The sequence below is a fragment of the Kogia breviceps genome, chromosome 4 (assembly GCF_026419965.1).
Source record: "Kogia breviceps isolate mKogBre1 chromosome 4, mKogBre1 haplotype 1, whole genome shotgun sequence".
Taxonomy (NCBI): domain Eukaryota; kingdom Metazoa; phylum Chordata; class Mammalia; order Artiodactyla; family Physeteridae; genus Kogia; species Kogia breviceps.
In genome coordinates this window covers 182,484,428-182,496,696 of record NC_081313.1, presented here as the reverse complement: position 1 = coordinate 182,496,696, position 12,269 = coordinate 182,484,428, and the positions used below count along the sequence as shown (strand labels likewise).

Here is a 12,269-nt window from a genome sequence, read left to right as displayed (position 1 = left end):
GCAAAGGCTCGGACCTGGGAACTCATTGGGGTGCCTGAGGCAGCGAGGAGGTGAGGGAGGCTGGGGGACACCGACCCGCCATAGACTGGCAGGGCCTGGTCCTGGGCCTCCGAGCACGTGTCACCTCACGGGGCAGAGGGGACTTTGCAGGTGGGGTTAAGTTGAGGCCCCTGAGATGCGGGTGACCCTGGATTCCCTGGGAGGGCCCAGCGTCATCACAGGGTCCGTATAAGAGGGAGGCAGGAGGGTCAGAGGCAGAGAGAGAGACTGGAGATGCTGCACTGCTGGCTGCGAGGATGCAGGAGGGGCCGCGAGCCAGGGATGCGGCGCCTCTAGAAGCTGGAAAAGGCGGGAACCGATGCTGCCCTGGAGCCTCCGGAAGGACCCGCCCTGCCCATGCCTGCATTTAGCCCCTAAGATGCCAAGTGTGGCCCCAGGACTGAGATGACAAGCGTGTTGTTTTAAGCCATCAAGTTTTGGTGACTTGTCACAGCTGCCCTCGGAGACGCGAACACGGCGTCCTCGGAGCCCCTCAGATCCGGCAGGGTATACAGGCTGGGGTGGGGGTGGGGGTGGGGTGCAATCAGCCCCCTGGGGGTTGATCGTCCTCCGAGGGGCAGGAGTGGAGCCAAGAGGGTGCAGGGGAGGCTCCCACCCCTCCCAGCAGCCACCTTCCACTTTAGAGACGGAAGACCAGTATGGGGGGCACTTCCCAGGGCGCAGGCTGGACACTCACCGGCCGAGGCAGCCATGTGACCCTGATGGGGGACGGCCTGTGGGTGACACGCCAGCTGCCGGGGGCTCGGCCGGCTCACCTCCCCGGCCCGGGGCTGCGCCCCCCGACGCACACAAGTAACACGCCAACCACCTGCTTTTCTTTCTAAGTCGATGTATTTTTAAATAGCTTTCAAGATACACGTATTTTCTCCTTTAAAAAACGTCTGTCAGAGCAGTTTCGTCCTTGTTTTGCTGGTCATCCTGGTGGTCCCGGGCCCCCGAGCTTGGGGTGGGGCGCAACGGCCTGTCCACGCAGTTGGGACCCCAGCCGAGCGACCCCACCCTGTCTCTCCACAGATCATGCAGGGCCGCGAGTGAGCTCAAACGTCCATTTATTTCAAAGCGGTAATAATTTAAAATTATAAAAACCTTTCTGCCGTCGAACACGTAGAGGGTGAGGTCAGAGACAAACAGGAAGGGGGTCAGACGCCCCGGGTGGCATATGCCCAGCCCGGCCCGGCCCGGCCCTGGGGAGGCCGGGCTCCCTCCGCAGCCAGGAGGGGCGGGTCCTCCAGGCCTGTGCCGCAGTGGGCCCGGCGGCACCGCAGTCCGTGGGCGCGAGGGGTGCAGGGGGGCTGCAGCGTCCGCAGTCCCGGCCCGCGGCCCGGTGCTCGCCCTGGGGGCCGGCCGGGACGCTCAGGAGCTGCTGGCCGGGTTCTCGTTACCGGGTGAGCTGGAGGAGGAGGACGAGGAGGAGGAGAAGCTCACGCCCGCCAGGCCCGGGGGGTCGGTGGCCGTGTTCTGTCCTGTGAGGCTTTTTCGGCAGACGGGGCAGCTGTCGTGCTTTGCGGGGACAGAGGGGAGAGGGGAGCCGTTCAGAGGCGGGCCGGGCGGGGAGGGTCCCAGGCCGGCCCGCCGCTCACCTGCTCCAGCCAGGGCACGATGCAGCCGTCGTGGAAGAGGTGGTTGCAGGGCAGCTGCCGCACGCGCTCGCCCAACCCGTAGTCGTCCTTGCACACGGGGCACTCCAGCCCGGAGCCTGTGGGAGCGGGCAGGCCGTGGGGCTCTCAGGGGGGCTTCTCTGCAGCCCCGCCAAAGGTGTCCCAGGGGATGGAGGGCACACTGGCCTCCAGATCGCCAAGAAGGCTGGGCACGCATGCGTACCTACGTGCTCCTCGGTCACGGGGATGGTGGGGAGGGCCTGGATTTTCTCTTTGTCTGCGGGCGGGGGACCCGTGTTTTCAAACTGATTGAGGAGCTGAAAGACAAGAGGCCAGAGTGCCGGGAGCTTGTTGGCGGGCAGGCAGGACCCTCGCCCCACGGGGCTCTGAAATGCTAGGCTGGGTTACCTGCAAAAGCACCGAGGCCCCGTTTGTCCTGGCCCAACCCCCTTGGGGGTCAGAGGTCAGCTGCCCCCAGGAGTCCCAGCCCCGGGCTTCTGCCCACTCTCCTCCTCATCTAGTGAGCGTCACTTCACAGCTGGGGCCGAGGCACCTCCCTGAATCCTCGCACGGCTACAACCAGCGGAGCGGGCGCCGGTGACAAGATACTCGGCGGAAGGCCCCAAGGTGGTTACGTGCCCACCTCACCAGTGCCACCAGGGACGTGGACATGGAGACGACACCCCGTCCTCCAGGGAGCACGGGCCTGTCAAGTCGTCGTGCCCAGCGCCAGCCCCAGGGAGGCCCCTGTACCTGCGTGATGATCGCGTCCAGGCCGTTGGCCCCCCAGGCGTAGTCCATTGGGTTTGAATGCAGGACGCCCCTGGGCAAAGAAGTCTGGGGTTCAAGTGGCAGAGGGGCCAGGCAGGGTGCAGGGGGACCCCCCCACCTACTCACCAGGGGCCCAGGCCCAGGTTGGGGATGGTGGCCGGGGTGATGATGCCGTTGACCAGCTGCTGGATGATCCTGGAACAGAGCGGCCAGGCCCCAGGTTAGCGCCCTCCAGGGAGGGGCCTGCGTCAAGGGGCCGGCTTTTCAACTGGTAACAATAAGAACCAAACATGAAAGGCGCCCAAAGGTAGGGTCTCCTTGAGGCCTGCATGGCGTCCGTCAGTGCACGACTGCATCCGACTCTCATTTTGCAACCTGGGGAAAGCACCGTGGGGGACCCCAGCGGCTCGAGGAACCGTGGGGTCAGCCCGGCTGTTTGTGGCAGCCCTGAAAAGTGCTGGCTGAGGTCACAGTGAGCCAGGCTGTGTCCTGAGCTGGACAGGCCTCGGCCTACCTGCAGTCGAGTTCCATGTACAAAGACCCACGAAAGCTCAGCCCCATCTCCTGCAGGGCTGGGACGGGCCTACTAGGTCCTCCTGTCCTCACGACCCCGCACACGGGAGGGGCAGGGACACTGGACACCGCACACCGCTGCTCGCCTGCGCCCGGGACGGCTCGTCTGGGCGTGGACCAGCGCATCTAAGCCGATGAAGATGCCCACGGGGCGGAGGCCCCTCTGAGAAGGACGATGCGGGGGGGGGCGGGCGCGGGGCCAGGCAGCCGGTGGGCACACAGCTCCTCGGGCCAGCCGGACCCACCGGGGAACCGCCCTGCCCAGGGGACGGCCCCCGAGCCAGCACCCACACCTCCGTGCCCACAGAACCTCCTGGAAGGATAGCTGGCTGCTCTGCCTGAGCGGGGTGGGGCGGGCTCGAAGCCCCGAGCGTCCCGCCCGCGGCCGCCCCCGGGCCCCCTCACCCTTCCAGCGTGGGGACGCCTTCGTGCCGGCCGGTGGTCCGCCTCGCGGTGAGGCGGGCGCGGGGCTGCCGGGCGCCGTACCGGTGCCGGGAGTGCTGCTCTCTCTCCCGCCGGCTCTCGGGGTCCCTGCTGTCGTCGGCCTGTGCCCCGGGGGGGAAGGTGGGAATCTCGAAGCTGTCGTCAAAGATGCCGAAAGCAAAGTGCCCGTAGCCCTGCGGCAGCGTGAACAGGGGCTGGTCCACGTTCTGCGGAGAGGAGGGCCGTGACCGCGTGGATGGGGGCGCGGAGGGGGTGGGGGCAGGGAGAGAGGCCACCGCTCACCGCTCACCTCGAACGGCTGCCGGCTCTGGTCCGCGGGGGCTGTGGAGGGGGCCGAGCCATTCTCTGCGCTCCTAGGAGGACAGGCACCGTCAGCAGCGGAACACCACCACCCCTGCCCCGTACCCATGGGCCTCAGGCCGCCTTCCGCAGCCCCTGCCCAGGACCCGAGGCAGGAGGCTGAGGAACCTAAGGGCGGAGGTCCAGCCCACCCCCCTCCCAGGTCCAGCCACCGGCCCTCATCACGGCCCCTCCGTCCCCCTACCAGGTTCGGCCAGCACACCCTTGGGCCGAGCGTCTGTGCCGGGGGCAGCCTTACCTGGTCTCTTCCGGAAGCTCCTCGATAAAGCCAGACTCGCATCTTGGGCAGATGTAATCCTGCGGGAGGAGAGGGCAGCGAGCATGATCTCTGGGCTGCGGCAGGGCCAGGATGGGCGTCATCTCAAGGCCCTGGGTATGAACCCGCCAGGTCCGGGGCCGCCCCAGGCAGGGCTGGCGCACAGACGCCCTCGCCCGTGGCTACAGCCTCCGATACTCCCCTCACAGGTGGGCTCCGAGCTCCCTGGTGGCCTCCTCGACCTCCCATGTCCCCGAGTCCATCAGCCAGTGCTCCCCACAGTGACAGAAGTCACAGTTTAGGGGCCTCCAGTCAGCCGCATCCATCAACAAGCTAGTTGACATGGGTTCAGCGAACTCTCCCAACTTGGGGGACACGAGCATGTTCTGTGACACCCTCACCCACACACGCACAAAAAGGAGGGCTGAGAGAGTGACTAGCCGGGCTCCAGGACTATCTGGGCCTCGGAGCAGATCTGCTCCCAGGAAGGTGGCCGCCCAGGGTGGGAGGCACCACCCAGGCAGAGGGGCCGGCCTGCAGAACGTTCTGGCAGCCCCAGCACGCAGCCCATGACACCAGGCTAGAGCTCGACTCCACCCACACCGGCCACCTGCCCTCCCCGCCCTCACTTCCCCCAGGCCGCACAGCCAGCAGGCAGAGACCATGATGTTCCAAGGGAGCAGAGAGGGGGACCCGCCCCAGGGACGGCAAGACGTGTGAGCACCAAAGCGCCACTCAGGCCCAGAACCGGGCCCAGGCCACACGTGTCCCAAAGCCATGCAAACGGGGGGCCACCTGCGTACCCACGGGGAGGGGCGCGGTTCCCGGGAGCAGAAGGCACCGCTGGCCTTGCCACCCTCTGCGGGGAGCGACGCCGGGGTGCAGCGGGCACGGCCCACCCTGCGGACGGCGGGACCAACATGGTGCATACCGTGTCCCCCCACCGGCCCCACTCCAGAAAGCAAAGGGAGGTCGAGGATCAGAGGACACTGTCTGAGCCACGGGGAGGGCGGCTGGAGCTGCACAGGTGATGGGGACTTGTATCCACAATACCTACAGAACTCTCACAGTTCAACAACAAAAAGACAAACACCCTGGTTAAAAAACGGCCGGAGAGAACGGTAGTGTGATGAATTGGAAGACTGGGATTGACATACATACGCTAATATGTATAAGATGGATAACTAATAAGAACCTGCTGCATAAAAAAAATAAAATTCAAAACTTAAAAAAAAAAAAAAAAAAACCAGACAAGAGGATCAGAATAGACATTTCTCCCAAGAGAGACAAGCGGTAACAAGCCAAGAACAGACACACAACACAGGCAACAGGGAAACGCAACCCGAAACCAGCGGGACACACTTCACACCCGCCCGGACAGCTGGACCCACAAAGCCAGCAGGGACCAGTGTGGGGAGGAGGCGGAGAAAGCGGAACCACTACTGGGCCGGTGGGGGCGTGAAACAGGGCAGCGTCCTCGGACGACAGTCACAGTCACCCCACGACCCCGATTCCACTGCCAGGCGCCCACCAGGGGCAACGGAGACACACGTCCACAGCAGCCAAAGGTGGACACCACCTCAGTGTCCACCGGCGGATGACGGATAAACACCACACGGTCCCTCCACACACGGGAGCGTCACTCAGCCACGGAAAGGGGTGAAGCCCTGACACCCGCTGCCACGGGGACGGACCCCGAGAACGCGACGCTCCGTGAGAAGCCAGACACAAAAGGACACACAGCGTGTGATTCCACTGATGGGAAACGTCTAGAACAGGCCAATCCACAGACACAGAGAGTGGGCTAGTGGCTGTAAGGGGCTGGGGTGACAGCTGATGGGCACAGGGCTTGTCTGCGGTGACGGAATGTTCTGGACTTGGACAGAGGTGACTGCTGGCTTCAGGACTCTGAGTGGACTGAACACACCGACGTGCACGCTTTAAGTGGGTGGAGTGTATCGCAGTAACGCTGAGCCAGAAACGACAGGGATGGCAGCGCTCTGACCTCCTGAGCAGGGGCGAGGGGCCCAGGGGAGGCTCCCCTACACAGTGAGTGGCCACGACAGTTGTCACTGGCGTGGGATTTACAGGGCCGGCGGGGGCATCACTCGGGGGCTCCTCCTAAGGCCCCCCAGCCGGCCCTCAGCCTGTTGTTTATTTCACCGTTTCACAGGAGGCTTTGTGATGGGTGACCCGGTGAACAGCGTTCTCACCCCCTCCGGGAGCCCCGGGGAGAGGGCAATGGACACAGGCAAACGTGGCTGCAGGGGAATCTGTGGTGACCAAGGCTAGGAAGCTGGGAATCAGATGGCCCCTGAACACAGGCTCACAGGCAAGCTGGGACTCTGGCCTGCCCACACTACCAGGGTGTGACCCGGGTCAGCAAGCAGGTCCAGAACCTCACTGGAGCCTGGCAGAACCCCCGTGAGAAGCATCTCTCTCTCTCTCCTGGGGATCCTGCCTGCCCCAGGCCCGCACCCTGCCCGGGGGCGAGCCTGGAAGAGCTAGGGCAGGGCTGGCGCTACATCCTGCTGGAGATCGGGCACCCCATCTTCCACTCGAGGCTCGCCACTGCTCCTGGGTGCCTGAGAGCCTGTCACCTCGCCATTCTCTAGGGTCCCTGTGTCTCCCTGAGCCCAGGTGCTCCCCACCTCACCTTGCAGCCCCAGGACAACCCAGCCCACCCATGCCCACTCCCAGCTCCGCCCATCTCTGGGCCTCTGCCATCCCCTGTCCCCTGTGTCCCCTCGATCCGAGCAGATATCTACCTGGCTTGCTCCCTCTCGGAAGCTGGGTCTGCTCAAACATCACCTCCCGGCTGCAAGCCTCGGTCTCCCCATCTGCAAACGGAGGGTGGCCTCAACCCCAGGCTCTGGAATCCGGCAGCCGCGGCCGTCCTGCGGCTCAGTGCTGGCTGTGGTCAGGCCCTGCTCTGCGCCCTCCATCCTCGGAGAGCCCCACGCCCTGAGACTGAGTGGCCTGGCTGAGCAGTGCTCGCCCCGCACCCAGGGATTCAGGCAGGGCCCCGGGCTCTGCTCGCAGGCAGTGGGGAAGGCCCAGACGCTGGTCTTCCAATGCTCTCCTCCAAGGGCGTGTCCCTGAGATTTTTATTGCATCACTGTGTAATGAAAGTGGTGGAAACCCTGGGATGGCGTGCTCACCCCCCCCCAGGGTAGGCCTGTCTCCCTCGGCAGGACCCTAGTCCGTGAGCACCTGTTCCTAGCCGAAGACTCCCCGGCCGGCAAGGGGGCCATCCTGTCATCGTCACCACGGCAACAGCAGCCGACCTACCGGCAGACGGCGAGACGGCGAGCACTACATTTACTGAGCGTTTGCTCGGCCAGCTGGGGCCCTCAGAGACAGGCCTCACCCTTCACGCGCCCCTTCACACCACGTGCAGACCCAGGGTCCCAGGCCAGGCGCGTGTGGTGAAGCCAGGGACACTGCGGGGGAAGCCGGAGACGCTGGCCTCGGCGGGCCCAGGGCCCCCAGAAAGGGTTGGGGCGCAGAGCTGCCGGGGGTATGTGAGCTCAGGTCCAGACACAGATGTGACGAGACTCCCCACGCCCCTGCAGCCCCTCGTGCTCCCAGCCTGGGCTCACCAGCCCACAGACCCCAGGGGCAACCCTCCTCAGATGTCACTGGGCCCAGGGGCCCAAGTGCCCCCACCCCGCAGCACTCTCTTCTGCGTCTTAGCAGCTGCCCCGCAAAGCGCATTCACGCCCCTCTGTCCCCGCCAGCGTCTGTGAGCCCCACGCATGCTGCTGAATGCCGGGGTGCAGCACCGTCCCGGGGCCTCGCATCACCTGGGGCCCGCTGAGTGCCGGCAATCTCCCATCGACGTGACACGCGGGTCCACCCTGCCGGGGGTGCGCCTCACTTCAGCCTCCGATGGCGCCGGGAGGCTTGGAGGTGCAGCCGGAGAGCCCCACGGTGTGGCTCTGTCTGGTGCCCCTCGTCCAGCCACCCCTTCGGGGCTCAGCCCCCTGCTGCACCCCCAGACTCCCGCCCTGCACCGCACCGGCTGTCTCTGGAGCAGCCGTTGGGTCGGCCCCATGAGGCAGCCCTCATCTCTGGGCCCCTGGGTCTCAACTCCAGGCCCGGGGCTGAGCCTCCCTGGGCCTCGGCAGCGGCGGGGGAATTGGGCGTCCTTGGCAGCTGCACAGCACGCCGCCGGGCGGGCGGGGGCCCAGACTGCTGCTCCCCAGCGGCTCTGTGTGGAGGACGAGGTGCGGGTGCGTAAAGCTGGGGACACACATGGGCCTTCTCTCCTCACCCCGACGGCCCTCCAAGGCAGCTGCTAGGTCCTGTCCCCGTCCTCCGACCCTGCTCAGGGACACTTCTGAGAGGAAGGTAGGGGCCATCCCCAGGACGGCAGGCCTCCACAAGGCCACCCGTGGTGGTGGGCCAAACCCCAAATTCCACCTGGTCCGCTCACCCGTGGGCCCCGCCTGCGGACGCCCCACATCCACCTCGTCCCCGGTGCTCCCATTTCCTGGGGGAATCGAGTCTGGCCTGCGCAGAGGCCTCCGAGTCGGCCAGCCGGTCCGGTTCCTGCTCCCACACGCCCGCTCCAGGCAGGCACCAGCCCCTCCCCGGCTTCCCAGGCCCCCCCTGCCCACGCGCGCCCGTCAAGCACAGGGGTGCCCTCGCCAACCCGTGTGACAGGCGAGGAAACCGAGGCCCAGGGCGTCTGGGCTGCTGGGAGGAAGCCTGAGGGCAGAGGGCCGCGAGAGCAGGTCAGGAGCAGCTCAACACCAGCCGGCATCTCACTGCACACCAACCTCGGGGCCAGTTTCCCGTGAACAGAAGTCCGTGCTGGCAGGGGGCGGGTAGGTGGTGGTGGCGAGGAGTGCAAGTGCTGGCGGGGACCTCCCACTGTCACCACGTTAAAAGCCCACCTTCCTGCCCCCGAGAACACCAAGTGCGCCCCTTACTCATAAACAGACACCCCCTCTACTGGGCCTCGTCGAATCCCGTCCCAAACCCCACGCCAGTCCCCTCCCTACCATTATTTGCGCTTAACAATTTACCAACGTTCCCAATCAAATATTTGCCAATCGCTTGTTCAGCGTTGGCTTTCTATAAACTGGGAGGGCAAAGGTCATGGCCACCTTGTCACCACTAGATCCTGTGACTAGGAAGGACCTCGCTAGCCCAGTGACAGTTGGAAAAGGTCAGGGTCCTTCTGGGCCAGGACCCGGGCCCCAGGCTGGCCCCGGGAGGGGAGGCCAGAACAGCTAGCAACACACTGCTCGGCCCCAGGCTTCCCGATGGCTCCGGACAGGCCACTCTCGGGGTGAGCCTGAGACCCAGGGCCTGTCCGGGGCTCACAACAGCTGCGAGGGGCTGCGTGCAGCTCCTCCAGGCTGGGGGCTGTTCTGCGACCAGCCCCTTCCTGGCAGTCGAGAAAACCAGACCCATTGCTGGGGCGCGCAGGGACCCGGAAGAGGCAGAATGAAGACTTCTTCCGGGACGCTGAAGTAGGGCAAGTCTCAGCTCCTCAAGTCTGCTCATGCACCCAGGGTTTCGATTTATGCCCCCCCGCCAAGCCCCTTGCCTCTGGAAGCCACACCACCTCTACCCTTTCTCTCCTCCTGGGCCCAGGCACTCCTCTCCGCTCCAAACCCTGACTCTACCTCACTCTCCTCTGAAGCTGGGATAATACCCACCAACTCCTTCTCCTGCCTCCCTCAGGGAAGCCCACGGCTGCAAAAGCAGGACTAAGAGTCTGGCTCTAAAATCAACCAGGTGACCAAGGAGAGCTGGTGCTCTATCAATCGTTGCCACCTGCAGCTCCTTCCCCTGGTCAACTGCACCGCCCGTTTCTTGCTCCCCGGGAGCTAGCCGAGCGGCAAATGCCGGGAGCGGGGCCGCCCTGGGGCGCCGTGCCGTCAGTCTTCCACCCGTGCAGCGGGGGAGGGTCGGCCGGGAGCGGGGGCACTGATCCCATCCTGGACCTACCGACTCGGAACTTCCGGGCTGAGAGATCTGGAAACGGAGCCTTTCACGAACAGCCCTCCCGCGGCCTCCACCCGGGCGAGGGCGCAGGGCCCACCTGGGTGCAGGCCCCCACCCCCGGGAGGCAGAAGAACGCAGGCTCGAGCCGCCGTCGGGCCCGGGAGAGCGGCGACTCCCTCCCACGAGACGCCCGGGGCGCCGACCGCGCTCGGGGCCGGCCCCGTTCCCTCCTGGCCGCCGGCCCCGCTGCGCCACCAGGGCCGCGCGCTTCCGGGCCCTCCGCGGGGACCTCAGTTTCCCCGTCCGAGACAGCTCGCCTCAGGCTGAGGCAAAGGCCCCCGCCCGCCCGGCCTGGGCCTCACCGGCAGGCGCGGCACGATCTCGACCGAGCAGCAGTGGCAGAAGTACCGTCCGGGATGCGGTGACGCCTCGGCCATGGCCACCGCCGCCTCCTCCACGCCGCCCGCCCCCCGCGCGGCACCCGCCGCCCGCCGCCGGCCGTTTGCTGCTCCCTCGCCGGCCGACGCTCCCGCGCACGCTCACGCAAGGTACGCAGGGCACGCACGGCGTGAAACAGGGAAGGGCGGCGGAAGCGGGGCAGGCGGCGCACGCGGCGGGCGGCGGCCCGGGAGACGGTGGCTGCCGAGGGGCAAACTAGGAGCGGGAGCAGGGCCGGGGCGGGGCCAGGCTGTGGGTGGCAGAGGGGGGCGGGTCCTGAGGGGGCGAGGCCGAGTACCCTTGGCAAACCTGGATCAGGGCCCGGGGTGGGGTTGGGGGCGGGGCCGAAGGCTGTGGGGAAGCCCGAAGGCTGCGGGGAACGCCGAAGGCGGGTCTTGGGCGGGGCGGAGCCCCTCCTCTTTTACAAATCTACGAAGGTCCCCGCTTCCCTTATTATTGCTCTTATTGCGAAGTCACACCTTTCTCTCACCTTCCTGTCCTCACTATTCCTGGGACGCTCCTGAGCGCTCTCACCTCCGGGCCTTTGCACTGGCTGTGCCCCTACGCGGTGCACCGTTCCCAAGACACCTGCGTGGCTTCCTAACCCACGCGTTTCAAGTCTTTGCTCGAATGTCCATCTATTGAGGCGCCCTCCGCAATAGCACTGATTTCCGCCTGATAAACTGTAGGGTCAGCTCCACAACAGAAAGGATTTTTGTAACTTGTTCCTGGCTGGACTCAGAACAGTGCCTGGCACACAGGCAATCCATAAACATTCGTTGAATGCATACAGACAGGAGACCCATTCCTGGATCAAGGAGGGCTGCCCTCCCATGCCTCAGTGTGGCACATGGGATAAGAGAGGGTCTGAGGCCTGCCAGGTGTGGCCTTGTTTCCATGATGCCTTCGGGTGAGAAGAGGGCAGAAAACCTAACCCCCCCCAAAAAAAATTAATCATCAGGCCAGGGTCATTTCTGAGGTTAGTTCCAGGCCAATCATGCACCTATTTCTTTATCCACTCGACAAACTTTCATTGAGCTCCTGTAGTATGCTAGACCCTTTGCTGGGTGCAAGGACACAGCAGGGGCAATCACAGACTCAACAGGCAATAAAAGTGGTTTTCTGAAGTACTCCATGTCTGGAGGAGACAGAGGTGGTTGCAGATACTCCCCAGCCCCGTGAGGATGAGCCGGAGGATGAATCCCTAGGGTAGCCTTGGTTCAGCCTGGGGAGACAGACAGGACTTCCCAGGAGAGAGGACATTGGAGCCAGGGCTTTGAAGAACGAGTAGGAGTTGGTTGGAGTTGCGCTTCCTGCTGAAGGGAGCATTGAAGCACGAGTGTCAAGGAATTACAGATTGGAGCCTGTGTATAAAGGATCTTGAATGTCAAGAGACTAGGAACAGGGACTTCTCTGCCAGCCACCATTTTGTACCCCTCAAGGCTCTGTGATTCCAAGCCATTCCTGCTCTGACCACCAGAGAGCGCCCCAACCCTGTTGCTGGGAAACCAGGCACCACACACACACACACACCCGCCCCGCCCCCCAGGATGGGCCTTTTTCCTCAGGCCGTCAATGCCTAGCCCTGGGCTTGTTTCACACCAAAGACATATATTCATTCATTCATCCTGCAGAAGTTTGTTTTTGTTTTTTTGGTGTGGGTTTGCTTGTTTGTTTTGCCACGAAGCTTGTGGAGTCTTAACTCCCCAACCAGGGATTGAACCCTGGGCTCTCGGCAGTGAGAGCACATAGTCCTAACCACTAGACTGTCAGGGAATTCCCCATCCTGCAGAAGTTTATGAGGTACT

The 12,269-nt window shown here is 64.6% G+C and overlaps 1 protein-coding gene across 4 annotated transcripts; it reads right to left on the bottom strand.

Annotated features, from left to right (window-relative positions):
• Positions 1 to 872: 872 nt before the first annotated feature.
• RNF126 (ring finger protein 126) lies at positions 873 to 10,541 on the bottom strand. 4 transcript variants are annotated; one of them, XM_059063427.2, is made up of 9 exons: positions 10,386 to 10,541; positions 4,045 to 4,103; positions 3,736 to 3,799; positions 3,489 to 3,652; positions 2,556 to 2,624; positions 2,412 to 2,481; positions 1,882 to 1,975; positions 1,641 to 1,756; positions 873 to 1,560 (listed from the first exon to the last, which is right to left on the bottom strand). In XM_059063427.2, the coding sequence occupies exons 1-9, from the start codon at positions 10,458 to 10,460 to the stop codon at positions 1,414 to 1,416; spliced, it is 858 nt and encodes a 285-aa protein (XP_058919410.1). In that variant the 5' UTR covers positions 10,461 to 10,541; the 3' UTR covers positions 873 to 1,413. The 4 variants fall into 4 exon arrangements, with proteins under 4 accessions (XP_058919410.1, XP_058919411.1, XP_058919407.1 ...); XM_059063428.2 differs by having other exon boundaries at positions 3,408 to 3,547; XM_059063424.2 differs by having other exon boundaries at positions 3,408 to 3,652; positions 10,386 to 10,540.
• Positions 10,542 to 12,269: the final 1,728 nt, after the last annotated feature.